Source organism: Pholis gunnellus (genome assembly GCF_910591455.1).
Source record: "Pholis gunnellus genome assembly, chromosome: 5".
Taxonomy (NCBI): domain Eukaryota; kingdom Metazoa; phylum Chordata; class Actinopteri; order Perciformes; family Pholidae; genus Pholis; species Pholis gunnellus.
Window position 1 is genome coordinate 27,236,128 of NC_136531.1, and position 12,851 is coordinate 27,248,978.

The 12,851-nt window shown below is 40.6% G+C and overlaps 2 protein-coding genes across 3 annotated transcripts; both read left to right on the top strand.

Moving 5' to 3' along the window:
- The first annotated feature begins 3,239 nt into the window (after positions 1 to 3,239).
- Positions 3,240 to 5,861, top strand: LOC306696379 (GTPase IMAP family member 9-like). Of its 2 annotated transcripts, none has more exons than XM_079159979.1 (2): positions 3,240 to 3,330; positions 4,383 to 5,861. In XM_079159979.1, exons 1-2 carry the CDS (start codon positions 3,315 to 3,317, stop codon positions 5,444 to 5,446), a joined length of 1,080 nt encoding a protein of 359 aa, XP_079016105.1. In that variant the 5' UTR covers positions 3,240 to 3,314; the 3' UTR covers positions 5,447 to 5,861. The 2 variants fall into 2 exon arrangements, with proteins under 2 accessions (XP_079016105.1, XP_079016106.1); XM_079159980.1 differs by having other exon boundaries at positions 3,306 to 3,330; positions 4,387 to 5,861.
- Positions 5,862 to 8,077: 2,216 nt separating this feature from the next.
- Positions 8,078 to 12,645, top strand: adisspa (adipose secreted signaling protein a; the record flags this gene model as incomplete). Its single annotated transcript, XM_079158766.1, has 5 exons — positions 8,078 to 8,096; positions 8,768 to 8,904; positions 9,197 to 9,350; positions 11,812 to 11,937; positions 12,545 to 12,645. 5 exons carry the CDS (start codon positions 8,078 to 8,080, stop codon positions 12,643 to 12,645), a joined length of 537 nt encoding a protein of 178 aa, XP_079014892.1.
- Positions 12,646 to 12,851: the final 206 nt, after the last annotated feature.

Sequence of the window (12,851 nt, forward strand, 5' to 3'; positions counted from 1 at the left end):
TATGTTCTTCTATACAGCGAGGAACCTGTGGGCAATAATCTAGTAATAAACAAATATGGTTGTGCACAATCTTCTGTGCTGTTTGTATTTTATTCATCCATGCCACATATCTACCAAAAAACACAACATACACCTGAACTGTAACTCACAAGCCGGATAAATGTGTGAATAAAAGATGTTTTTGATCAGTTTCAGGTGTTAGCATGAAGAAATACTCATTGAAATACTCATATATATATATAATTTGTTTTCTTTTTCTTCTTTTCATCCAACAACACACCACCTCAATCTTTTTTGGGCCCTTTCATATGGAAAACACCACCAACAACAATAGGATTGTAATTAAGATTGAAATAATTTGTGTTACCATGACAACTTTATCAACTTTTAAAAATCTTAATAAATAACAAAGTAAATCTAGGTATATTTTGATGTGTTAGCTGGATAAAAAACGACTGAATCGCTGCAGCGTTTGAAAATGATAAAGTACAGTAATAGTTGAATTGGAAACATTCAACTATTACTATTACAACACAATTGGAGTACATGCCTTTAGACAATCAAAGCTGAACAGAAGCGGTGAGAGAATGTGTGCTCCCGCAGCCGCTTTACTCTCGTCGACCGTCTTTCCTAGCGATCATTAGCTCTGTAGCAACTGTCATTTCTACCATCACAGGAGCTGATGCCACTAAGACCTCTTTCTAAGATATGGCTTGTGTACTTTTCTACCCACATTCAAAGCCGCCAGCAGCTCTGCAGCCACGTCTGCTGTCACAAAAGCAGATACCACAAAGACCTAATTCTTCCTGTGCTGCAACTCACACATGTATAAGCCAACAATTGCCTGCAATTTAGAAGTCCTGCCCTCATAAACCTCAAGACTTCAGGAGTTAAGGCGAGCCCCACTCGGGTTCAGAGTACATTTCTGATACGTCATCCTCACAGACAACATCAAAGGTTGGTCACACTAAGCAGCTCTGAGTCGGACACAATGCTGATAACAGTATGTTCTGTTTGCTTCCATGTTTAATCCATAGGGGGAACTGCTGTGCACTATTTCCTGCAGTTTGATGCCATTTCATGTAAATGGTGGAGGGAGGTGTGGAGTTATGCAGGGGGAGCTCAAGTCTGATAAACAGCAGACTCTTTAGCTGGCATATGGAGGATTATGTCTGGCTTATTTTCATAAAAGTAACTGAATTATTTAATGAATTCAATCTTTCAGAAATGTATCACTTATGCTTTGATTTACAGGTGTTTCATTTTTAATAATTTCCTTGTAAATTCCAAGACATTTGTAGAAAGGACTATGTATTTTGATATTATGTATAGGAAAATCAAGACGTATTAATGGTAGACTTCCAAATAACTTATTCTAATTTTCTAGCGTGACCTTGAGAGCTTTGAAGTCAGTACACAGCATGACAGCTGTTCACATAACAATTGGAAATGTTATTTTTTTACATTTTTAGGTTTACAAATCCAACATAGAAAACAAGATATTTAGCAACAAACAAAGTTTAGATAGGGGATTCCTTAACATCTCAGTACAGTGGTGTTGCAATATTTTTATTTTTAGTTGCAAGATTATATGACATTTTAAATAATTCGTGCTGGTTATTAAAATGTAATTCTGCTAATGGAAAAATATATTCATCATTTATATCTTTTTGTCTCTAATATTGTCCAAAGACCCTGCTCCAAAGTCTGCCCCACCATTCTCACATGGTGATAAAACATGATTGATAATACATGTAGTGTATTCGCCCTTAGTGTAGACTGTTCCAAGGACGAAGCTGTGGTGGATGGACAACAGGTTGCTGTTACGACACCCCGGGCCTCTGACACCAGGTTTAACAAGGAGAAAACATCTAAAGATCTCTGCCAATGCATCTCTTATAGATACACTGAAGAGGAAAAGCAGACAGTGCAGAGTATTCAAGAACTCTACATGCAACAAACCATTTCAAACTCTTATCAGTATGCTCTTTGTTCGTGAAGCTTTGTTTGGATTCTTTTGGGGATCTTTACAGACAAATCTGCCCACGTGTCGATTGTCTCAACACTTAGCTTCAAATGTTTGCACCACTTCGCCATAGTTATACAGCAGTTTGACTAGTTTCAGGGAGATTCCTTCCCACCCTGAGCACGATGTCAGAGCAATATGTCCTCCGTGTGAATATGTTGAATCGACTAAACCTTAAGCACTAAAGAACCTAAAGATTTACTGTCTTGTAAGTCTCTCTTTTTCTCTTTTCCCAAATTTGAACAGTCATTTTTATTGATGCACTTTCTGGTTACTGTGGTTAATACATTTTGAAAGGCACTTTGAATTGTCTTTTTGTGTACTATGTCATATTAAAATAAACTTGCCTCACAATGTCTTGCAGCTCTGCCCAATGAATCATGTCATTCTTGTTAATCATTGTATAATTTATTACATAGGTCGATGAACAAGTTAAAGTCCAAAATATCACATGGAATTTAAGAGAACTGCTACCTTTTCCTGTAAATACTGAAGGGGAGGGGGAGCTTTGTGCTGCTTTAAAGAAGTGCTGCCATTTCTTGTAAATGCTCAGCAAGGGATGTTTAAGATAACGCAGGGACTCTCCTGAAAGTACAGCAGGGATACAGGAGTCAGATAAACAGGACAAACTGTCAGACTGAATAAACCTTCTTTGAAAGGCTGAATTCAAAGAGAAAATACAAGTCAAACAACAGTGGGAACTTGTAAAGGAAAGTTAAGTTATAGGAAACGCTGTGACAAATAATCCAGCATGTGGTCATCGAGAAACACTTTTCTCCACACAAGTTCCATATTTATCTGGGATATACTAAGTCATTATCATGTATGCATAGTTAGATTATTGTCTTTTTTCTCAATATTCATGGATGTGTTTTGCAAAGGGATCAAGGTTTAAACATTTGAAAGTACTCTTTAAAATGTTTACTACACTAAAGCTCTTGTAATAACTGAATGTGTTATGTGACAAAGCTTGTGAGATTTTTTAAGCTAATAGTAATACTATCTTGATTAATTCAACTAGAATAACTAATGTCTCTTGCTTTCTTTGTTAAGCCAAGACTACGTATATACTTCTCCAAAATGATTAAAGACTATATTGTATTTAGCATTTATTCTCATCTATTAAAAATCATTCCATAAACAAAACCTCCAAAAAAGCTTTAGTTACCCCCCTATCTATTTATGGGTGTGGTTTAGTACATACGGTTGTTCTAACAGAGCTGCAGGAGACGCACTCTGAACTGTCTGAACTTCAGCTGCAGTATCTACTCCACTCTTTAACACAAACATGGCCAGAAACCTAGGTAAGTCGGAAACTGTGTTTATGTTTTAAAGTCAATTATTGTATGTTGATATAGCAGTGCTCACTGCTGAATCTAATTTGATGAAATGTTCCTCTGTACCTCCTATAAACTAATACTGTGTTAGACTTACTGGGTAGAACTGCAAATACATTTAGTTTTTCTGACTTTAGTACCAAGAATGTAAGCAGATTTTAATTCTGGAATTCTTCTTTTCCCTTAAAATCATAATTTCTTCATCACCAGAAAATAAAAATAAAAATGTTCAATAGTTGAGTCTGATGAATGGAGCTTTTGTTTTTAAGAATCTGAGTAAAAAGTTCATTTGTTCTGTTTTTGTCATTGTATTGTTATTTGGTAGGGAGGTTGAATTGTCTCTTGGAGGGAGGTTAAGTATTAAGTGATGTGACTGACAAATGGTAAATAGACTTTTCTAGTCTTTCCGACTACTCAAAGCTTTCACAATACTTGTCATTATTCACCCATTCATACACTGATAGCTACGGAAGCAATTTTGGGGTTAAGTGTTTTGCCCAAGGACACACATCGACATGCAAACAGCAGAGCTGGGGATCGAACCGCCGATCCTGGACGACCCTGCTCTCCACTAAGCTACAGTCGCCCACAACAAACTTTTATTATTAAAATTTGTATTTTATCAGGAATTATTTTGATTTTTAAAATCGTAGGCACCCTCAAAGAAATGTGTCAGTCTGGATAGGTGGACAGGTTTCCACCTTGCAGTTCCACTTTCAGCTGGCAGAGGGGGTCGTTTAAAAGACCTGCTGCCTTTTCCTGTAAGTGGTGAACTGAACAGAATATGGAAGACACATTACATGATGGAGAGAAAGCCAGATGAGAACATGTATTTGTCTCAAATGAAAGTCTGCGACAACTGTTGTAAATTGGAACCTCCAACAAACTCCTTTATTGTCTCTGTCAAAGCAGCAGAATGGATGCTTCTGTTCTCCTATATCTGTACAAGTTGCATTGAGTACAACATGTGTACAACCTGATGTAGAGTCTTATTCAGTGTCACTCATTCTTCTACACAGGTAGCAGCAGAAAAAATGACGAGGAGCTGAGGATAGTGATGGTGGGGAAGACTGGAATTGGGAAGAGTGCCACTGGAAACACCATTCTGGGACGAAAGTGCTTTGTATCAAAGTTCAGTGCCAAGTCTATGACTGTAGACTGTTCCAAGGGCGAAGCTGTGGTGGATGGACAACAGGTTGCTGTTATCGACACCCCGGGCCTCTTTGACACCAGGTTTGACAAGGAGAAAACATCTAAAGATCTCGGCCAGTGCATCTCTTATGCTGCTCCTGGACCCCATGTGTTCCTGGTGGTCATCAAGCTGGGCAGATACACTGAAGAGGAAAAGCAGACAGTGCAGAGAATTCAAGAACTCTTTGGCCAGACTGCAGATAGATACAGCATGGTCCTCTTTACTCATGGTGACCTTCTTAAAGACGCATCTATTGAGGACTTCTTGAAGGATTGCTCAGACCTGCAGGAACTTGTGGACAGATGTGATGGCCAGTACCATGTCTTCAATAATGAGCTGGAGGGTCGCTCTCAGGTCACTGAGCTGCTCCAGAAGATCAGAAATGTAGCCCAGAAGAACGGAGGAAGCCACTACACCAACGAGATGTTCCAACAGGCAGAGAGGGCAATCGAAGAGGAACAACAACGCATCCTGAAAGAGAAAGAAGAGCAAATACACAAAGAGAAAGAGAAACTGGAGAGGAAAATACAGGAAAAATATGAAAAAGAGATGAAGAAATTGAATGACCGACTCCAGGCTGAGAGAGAGAGGGAGAGGAAAGAGAGAGAGGAGGAAATGAAGAGGGTAAAGCAGCAGATGAATGAGGAGAGAGAGAGGGAGAGGAGAGAGAGAGAAGCGGAGAGAAAGAGAGATGGAGAGGAGAAAGAAAAGGAGATGGAAAACATGATGAATGAAATGAAGGAACAGCGTGACAGAGAACTGAGAAAAGAAAGAGAAAAGTTGCAGGCAAAGTATGAAAAAGAGGCCAGAGATGTAGCCGAGAAGAGTAATTCAGTTGTTGATTTCGTAGTTAACACAATCAAAAAAGTTAGGAGCTGGCTCAGATCTTGATTTCTCAGGCAGTTAAACTGCAGAGTAACCAGAAGCTAACACATAATATATGAAACAAAAATGATTTCATCCACAGAACTATAATCTACATTTCCCTTTTTTAATTATCAGAATGAATGATGATGAAGCTAATGTTATGTATCTAAGTAGAGGTAGAGACTATTGGTAGTCAGGCTAAGTCACGCATGATTTCTTTGAATGTGGTTTTAGGAGGTATTCAGTGTGTAAGTTAACTTATCATAGTATTAAATGTACGCATATCATTAACATTTAAAACATCATATCAAAACTGAAGTAAGTCAAAGCATTCTTTTCACAAGTTATGTAAAGCTGTAAGTGTTCATATGCTAAAGTGATCCAGTAATAAACATGTGATATTAAGACCAGACCTTTTTCAAAGGTCACAAGTCTTCATCTAAACGTTGTCACGTCTATGAAAAAGTTCTTTACACACTCACATATATATTTGTGTTTTAAAGTTGCTCTGGAAATCACCTTCCCTGCGTTCTCCTTAGAGATAAGAACTGAACAAACTTATGATTTAACAAGTATAAATTAGGTCTAATTAGACTGTTCACAGGAGGGACAAGTTTAAGGAACTTCTGCATTGGCTTCACTTTTCAGAAGCGGAGGTTGCTGCCTGGTCTTGCTCTTTTAATTTTCTTTTACACAGACTTAAAGAGGCGAAGTCCTGCCCCTTCCGGTTGACCACAACGTAGTCAATGGCGAAAGTAAAATAATGAGTTGATCCCCGTTGAATTGTGCCATGAATTACAAATATGAACATGCAACATGGAAAGTAACAAAAAGCAAACACAGAAATTGATGATAATACTGATTTCATGAAAACTGAACAAATGCTGATTGTGGTTTGTGTACGTTTTAATTGATTGTTTTATCATTTAATCGAAAAAACTAAAATACAGAAATACCATGTTTATTCGTTTTATGTTTCATATAATAGGTAGACTGTATAAGGAGACACAGTGTAAACGTGTTCACCCTTTCTACCAGTAGATGGCAGTATACGTGTATTTAAACCATAGATTTAGTTCAGTGTCTTTGTTAATTATCTTCTAGGTTATTGATACAGATGTATTTAATGCTGTTTATTTGATCTGATACTTGATGTTGATGGTTAATTTGCAACCTAGTTTTATACATCATGTATTTACTTGTTATGTTTATGTCATTTTAGAATCAAACATTCAAAGATATAATGTTGGTCAAAAGCTGAGGTAATAAAAGGATTTCAGGCTAGACACAGATGCCATGCGCGTGTCCGCCGAGAAATCACACGCCCGCGCAAATGAAAGACGTGTGAGCCTTCTCTCCGTCTGGTCAACGCATTAGCCTTCATTGTGGCAGCGCTTCAGCGGGACAGATGCCGGTGCTGTGAGGGGACAGACGGCGTGTCCCCATGGTTTTATGAATAGATGAATGTATTCATGTAGAGAGGCTCCTCCAACGTCCGGCATATCGAACTCAGCGGTACGTATTGGTCATATGATTGATCTCATGTCACTGCGCCTTTGAGAGATGCTCGTGTGTCTGTGCTTTGACCGCTCGAGACACTTTCATATTTGTGTCAGTGCGTGCAGTATGGCTCATTCTAACATTATGCGACCACGCCTTAAGTGCGATGTGCTCAAACGGGTCACGTACAGCTGAGAAGGAGGGAAGCTCGTGCGTTGTGAGCAGAGGTGTAGACATGAAGGAGACGTCCTCCTCGCTTCACTGTAGCCTGTGAAGGGACTATGTTTGAGGCCCAGGCCCCTTACTTTGGTCCAGGTGAATCAGGAGTGTTCACGTCATTTCTTTTCATAGTGGTGAAAACAATCACAAATGTAAGGAGAACATATTAGTTTGTTTTCTTCTCAGTAGCTGCAGTCGGTGTAGACACTATGATCTCATGACACTGTAACTACTTTAAAGCCACACCATGAGAGAAAAACATCTGATTACAAAGAGACTTGTTCTGGCTCAGAAAAGCTATGATTTTATGTCAATACATAAAATGTTCACAAATACCTTTTTGGAGCGAGAAGTACCATTTTATGAAAACAATCTAAACTTGATAAAGAATGCATTATTGCAGGATCTAAATGGAATTTCATCCCATATGCTATTTACAAAATAAGAGGTTTGTCTTTCTTATTACAGTTCCTCCTCATCTTAGTCACCCACGGACTAGAAGCTTAAAGCTACACTACTGTATTGCAACTTCAGAGATTTCACCTCATAAAGATATCATTTGATTTTTTATTTTAAAAACTTGACAAGAACAACCATAGTCTGATCTGTTGACCAATGGACTTGAGCAATGAGCAAGTGATGCTCTTTCACTTTCCTGACCTCAGATTCTGTGAAATGAAGCCGATGCTTCATGTGTTAAAGCAAGCTCCTCTGGTTGTATAGAAGTCTATGAGAAAATGACTCTACTTCTCTCTTGATTTATTACCTCAGTAAACATTGTAAACATGAGTTTTTACTGTGAAATGTCAGACCTCACAGGCATGGCACCGTCTCTCTGTTGTCTTCTCTTGTCTTTGTCTGTCCTCATACTCTGGAGGTCAGTGATGACATCTCTCAGGCATTGTCTGACACTTCCCAATTCCTAACCGCATTACCATGGCAACGGGAAGAAAAGGTAGGTTTGACACTGTGTGTGTGTGTGTGTGTGTGAATGCTACCGTTGACTGGCCTTCATACAGTTATTTGACATCTGGAAGCCTAGCTGGTGTACTTGACATCGTATGCAGGGATCCACAGGAAACAGTGGAAAAGGTTATGTCAGCGATAATACACAGGAATAAGCAGCAGAGCTGTAGAATGATGGCTCCCTTCCTTCATTTCGGTCTCACTTTGTCATTACTTTAGACTTTGTGTAGATTGTTGTCCAAAGTACGACCAGAATGCACCACCACAAAAGAGTCAGAAGATGAAGTTGAGCACTTTGTCCTCAAATCATTGTATCTGTGTTTGATGATGTAACTCACCCTCTAGTCTCCCTTTATTAGACTTACAACAGTTTACTGTGCAGCTCAGTAGCATACTCCATAACAACACTTTCTCAGATCACTTATAATGTGAGTGGGGGAGATAATTCAGAGATTCATTTATTGAGATGTTTCTGTTGACTCAAATCTGCTCTCCTCCATCTCTGTTTGCATCTTCAGTCTTTTTTAAATTCACAATGCTGTTTTTGCTTAGTTGCAGATAGGTCCTCGTATTTATCTATTATTCTTAATCACATCATCATAGTTGTTCCTGCCTTGGTTGCTAGATGATTTAAACCCTGTATTTCCACTCCATCACCAGGCTCCACCTCCAAGGCCGGTGGGGTGCATTTCCCTGATGACGACGAGTCCCCCGGCTCTCCAACACGGAGAGACGACGAGTCAAACCTCTGCACTCTTGTTGCTGTCCTAGAGAAGGATGGCAGCTACTTGGTCAAGGTGTGTCCATATGTGAGGGTGTGAGAACATGGAACCAGAGGGGCTGTTTCAAGGCACGTCAAAATAATGTGTGTCACTCATAGTGATGAACCTACAGAGAATTATCAGCTGAATCTGCTGCTCACCTCGGCTTTACGCGGCTTTTGTAGCTTCAGCTCATTGTGTAGCTTTGGGTCACTGTCGGCGCTCTCTGAGTGTTGTTTTCAGCCACAGCAGACAGCTGTTTCCAGAATGTTAGCCCCTTAAACGTTCTCCTTTACTCTTTACTCTACTCCATCGTTCCTCTCTCCAGGCTGGTTTCCTGAAGAGCCACCACTGCTATGAGATTGTCTTCACCGTCCCGGATGTCCCCACTTTGGGCAAAGAGCTCTCTTGTCTCCCTTCCTCCTCTCCAACTCGGAGGTTCCCCAACCTGCGGATCCATCGCATTAACTCCACACTGGAGGGTAAGTCCAGTCATACAGAACAGTGTAGTGGCTGTCTTAAGGAGGCAGGATCTGTGAAGAGAGAGTCTGAATGTGTGATGGTTGTGATCACACGAATGGATGAGTGAATGGTTGGTTGTGGTATGGAAGTCTACACCAGTTTGGTTTTCTGCCTTTGGTCTACCATGATGGCTTGCCAGACTGGCTGTGTGCAGCGGGCTGATTGGCTCATTGTGCAGTCTATCTTTCTGCCTCTCTTCAGGATTATTCTGTTTCCCCCTTTCTGCAGAGTCTTCTCCCATCGATCTTGTGGAGGACACAGACGTTAAAACTCTGTTGTCATCAGGCAGTAACCAAGAGCCTGTGCATTAGTAGCAGCTCTAATTACAACACACTCAGATCTACAAATACAAAGGGGAACAAGAGCTGACCTCTGGGGTTCCACACTCGCCTTTTTCTTTAGAAACACATGCAAGTTTACAGTTAGATTACTGGCGTGATCAATGGTTGTCTGTATTCTAATTAGGCCAATGATTTCAGATGGCTCACCACCAGCTTATTAGTTACTGGAGCCAGAAAATGCAGAGCTAAGCAAAAAGATGGAGCCTGGGTGGAGCTGAGGAGGAATGCCACCATGGCTTAATGTGAAAGTCCAGCACAGCTGTCAGTTTAGCAAAAATGCTCCGACACATACCTCTCTTTTACCCTTAGGATCTTTGTAGTCCCTTTGTGATGGCAGTGTTGGCCAGTGAGTCCAACATTTTTGTCCAAACTGAAATATCTCAACAACTATCAGATGGGTAGAGTATACAGAGGAGGAGGAAGAGGAGGAGGAAGCCTACTGACTTTGGTGATCTCCTGGCCAGCACCACCAGCTCTTACCCTGTCAAATATGCACAGATTGTGTGCAGACAATTAGGTTCCCAGACAATTCATCCACAAATCATCAGGTTACAATTTCAATTCATCCAATACTTTGGTGATAGATAAACTGCTGAGGCTGATCTAGCTTAGCTTATTGCAGATACAGCTGTATCGCTGTATGTCAGCCGATACAGGTGGGGCAAACTAGCTTTGAGATAACTGAGCTCATTTAAAATATGTGTACATATTGACCAGAGAATGTTGACAAGCTGATTTCTTATTGTGAGCATGTTGGCATGCTTATAGTAACATTTAGCTCAAAGCACCGCTGTGTCCATGTACAGAGCTGCTCACATGGCTGTAGACTCTTGAATTAACTACTTTTCCCTCATTGGTATTTCACTACACAGTATCAGTACGAGTATCAATATTCACTATATATTACAGTGCATTGTGGGAAACAAGTGTCTTCAAACATATTCTACAAATTTGAATTACAATTCGGACACTATAGAAAAAATACATGACCACGTGAATAATGATTCCAGGCGGCCTTAATCTTGGAAAAATATGATGTTTGCTCACGTAGCTGTGGGCAGGTTGCATGGTAGCTCCTGTCATCAGTGTATGAATGAGTGTGAATGGGTGAATTACAATTCTTTCTTTGAGTCGTCGGCGCTACACAAGTACAGTCCATTTACCATTCACCTGAGGGTGTGGTCCAGATGCATTGTGGGTGTTTAGGACACTGTAAGGTACCTACTGCTCCCTCTAGCAAGCATCCTCAGGAGGTGCTATAGAGAGCTGGAGTCCTGCACCCTTGCCTAGCCCGACTGCTCCACTAGTAAATGTGTGAATAGCATTCTCACACTGAGTGTGGTTTTTTGTGCCATTATTTCCCACGTCAATATCAATTTTCAAACTATAGTTATCATCATAATACTTTATATATATGTAGTATACTCTATATACGCACTGAAAAAAGCTTTGGAATGTTTTTGGGAGCTTTTTGAGCTTTCGCACTGCACGTAAAGGCATCAACCAATCACATTTTGTGAAATGGACATATTCAAAACACACTATAGTGTACAACAACAGGCAGACTCTGTAGTCCGGCAAACTTTAGTACTCCTTTCAGGGCAGACATATTTGCAGCCAAGTATTTTGTGTTATTTGTGTGGTTTATTCATAGGCCTGCTGTGTGTAAAGGCTTTAACTCTGGCTGTCTTCAGGGAGGACTTCTTTCATCAGCAAAAACACATCCAATGAGTCTGATCCACTGGCACACTGGCAACACATCACGAGACTGTAGTTCTTCAATATGTGTCCAATGTAGAATATATATATATAATTATATCTGAAGATGCCTAGCCTTCTTAAGAGACTCAAAGAAGTCTGTGCGTCAAATATGTACCATACAGTTCAGGAGACACTGTCTGATGCAGAGCTGAGGGAGCAATATCCTGCACAGACAAATAAGGTTTCAAAGTGCATCTGACGCACCAGTAGAACATACAACGTGCTTCTCTTATCCGACCCTTACGTCTTTCCTTGTTAAGACGCAACTGAACAGTGTAGGTAAATGTATATGTTGATGAATCCTCTCCCTCTCTTAAAGGAGGAGTAAAGGTAACATGTGAGTACAGGACTCACCAGGAGGGGGTGCTGCAGGAGGAGATCACTCTGGCAACCAGAGGGAGAAAAGGCAGCAGTCTGAAGGTCAGATTCCAGGCCAAGGTCATTGGTATGTGCTAGCTCACACACACACACACACACACACACACACACACACACACACACACACACACACACACACACACACACACACACACACACACACACACACACACACACACACACACACTGAGTTTGATTTCCTGAGAAGTTTCTGTCGAGGATTTAGGAACTAATACACACATGAACACTGAGTCCAACACATAAGGAGGAGGTTGATGTGCTGGAGGGAGCAGAGTGATAGGTCCGTTTCACAGAGGACATTTTGTAGGAAAAGCACAGGTGTCAAAAATAAAATGAATGATGACTGAATTCAGTTTAGCTGCTTCAGTTTCAGGGTCCTGGTGTTGTGCATGCTGGCTCACTATCACACTGTCATGGTTTACTGGGACACTAATGGAACAGAGACACCAGTAAGTTAAGTGAGACCTGACATCCAAAAAAACAAAGATTTAAATGTTTTCTCTGGTAAGTGGCCATGCTCTAAGCTCCATAATGCACCCAGCAGTGTCCTGATACAGAAAGTAATGGACAAAGACTGTATTAACTCTGCTGTAATACCAGGAGTGAACACAAACTCTCCCATTGCCCTCATCTCTTTCTCTCCCTCTGTACAGACCCACATCACGGGACTCCCATGCTGCTGGAGGGGGTGAGGTGTCTGGATGCTCAGAAACACACCCACAGAAAGCACAGCAGCGACCGTGAGAGGATATGATAAAAATGATACACACACATAATGTATCTGTGTCTACCACAGTGTTATTCAGAGTCTGGGTCAGGGCCCAACACCAAATTTGAAACCACTTTATTGGACTGGGAAATAATGGGTCTGTGATGCTATGTTTTGCTATTGTGGCATTTCTAAATATTTGTCAGAAAATGAGAACCTGTCAAAATTAAATACCAGTCTGCAGCTCTGGA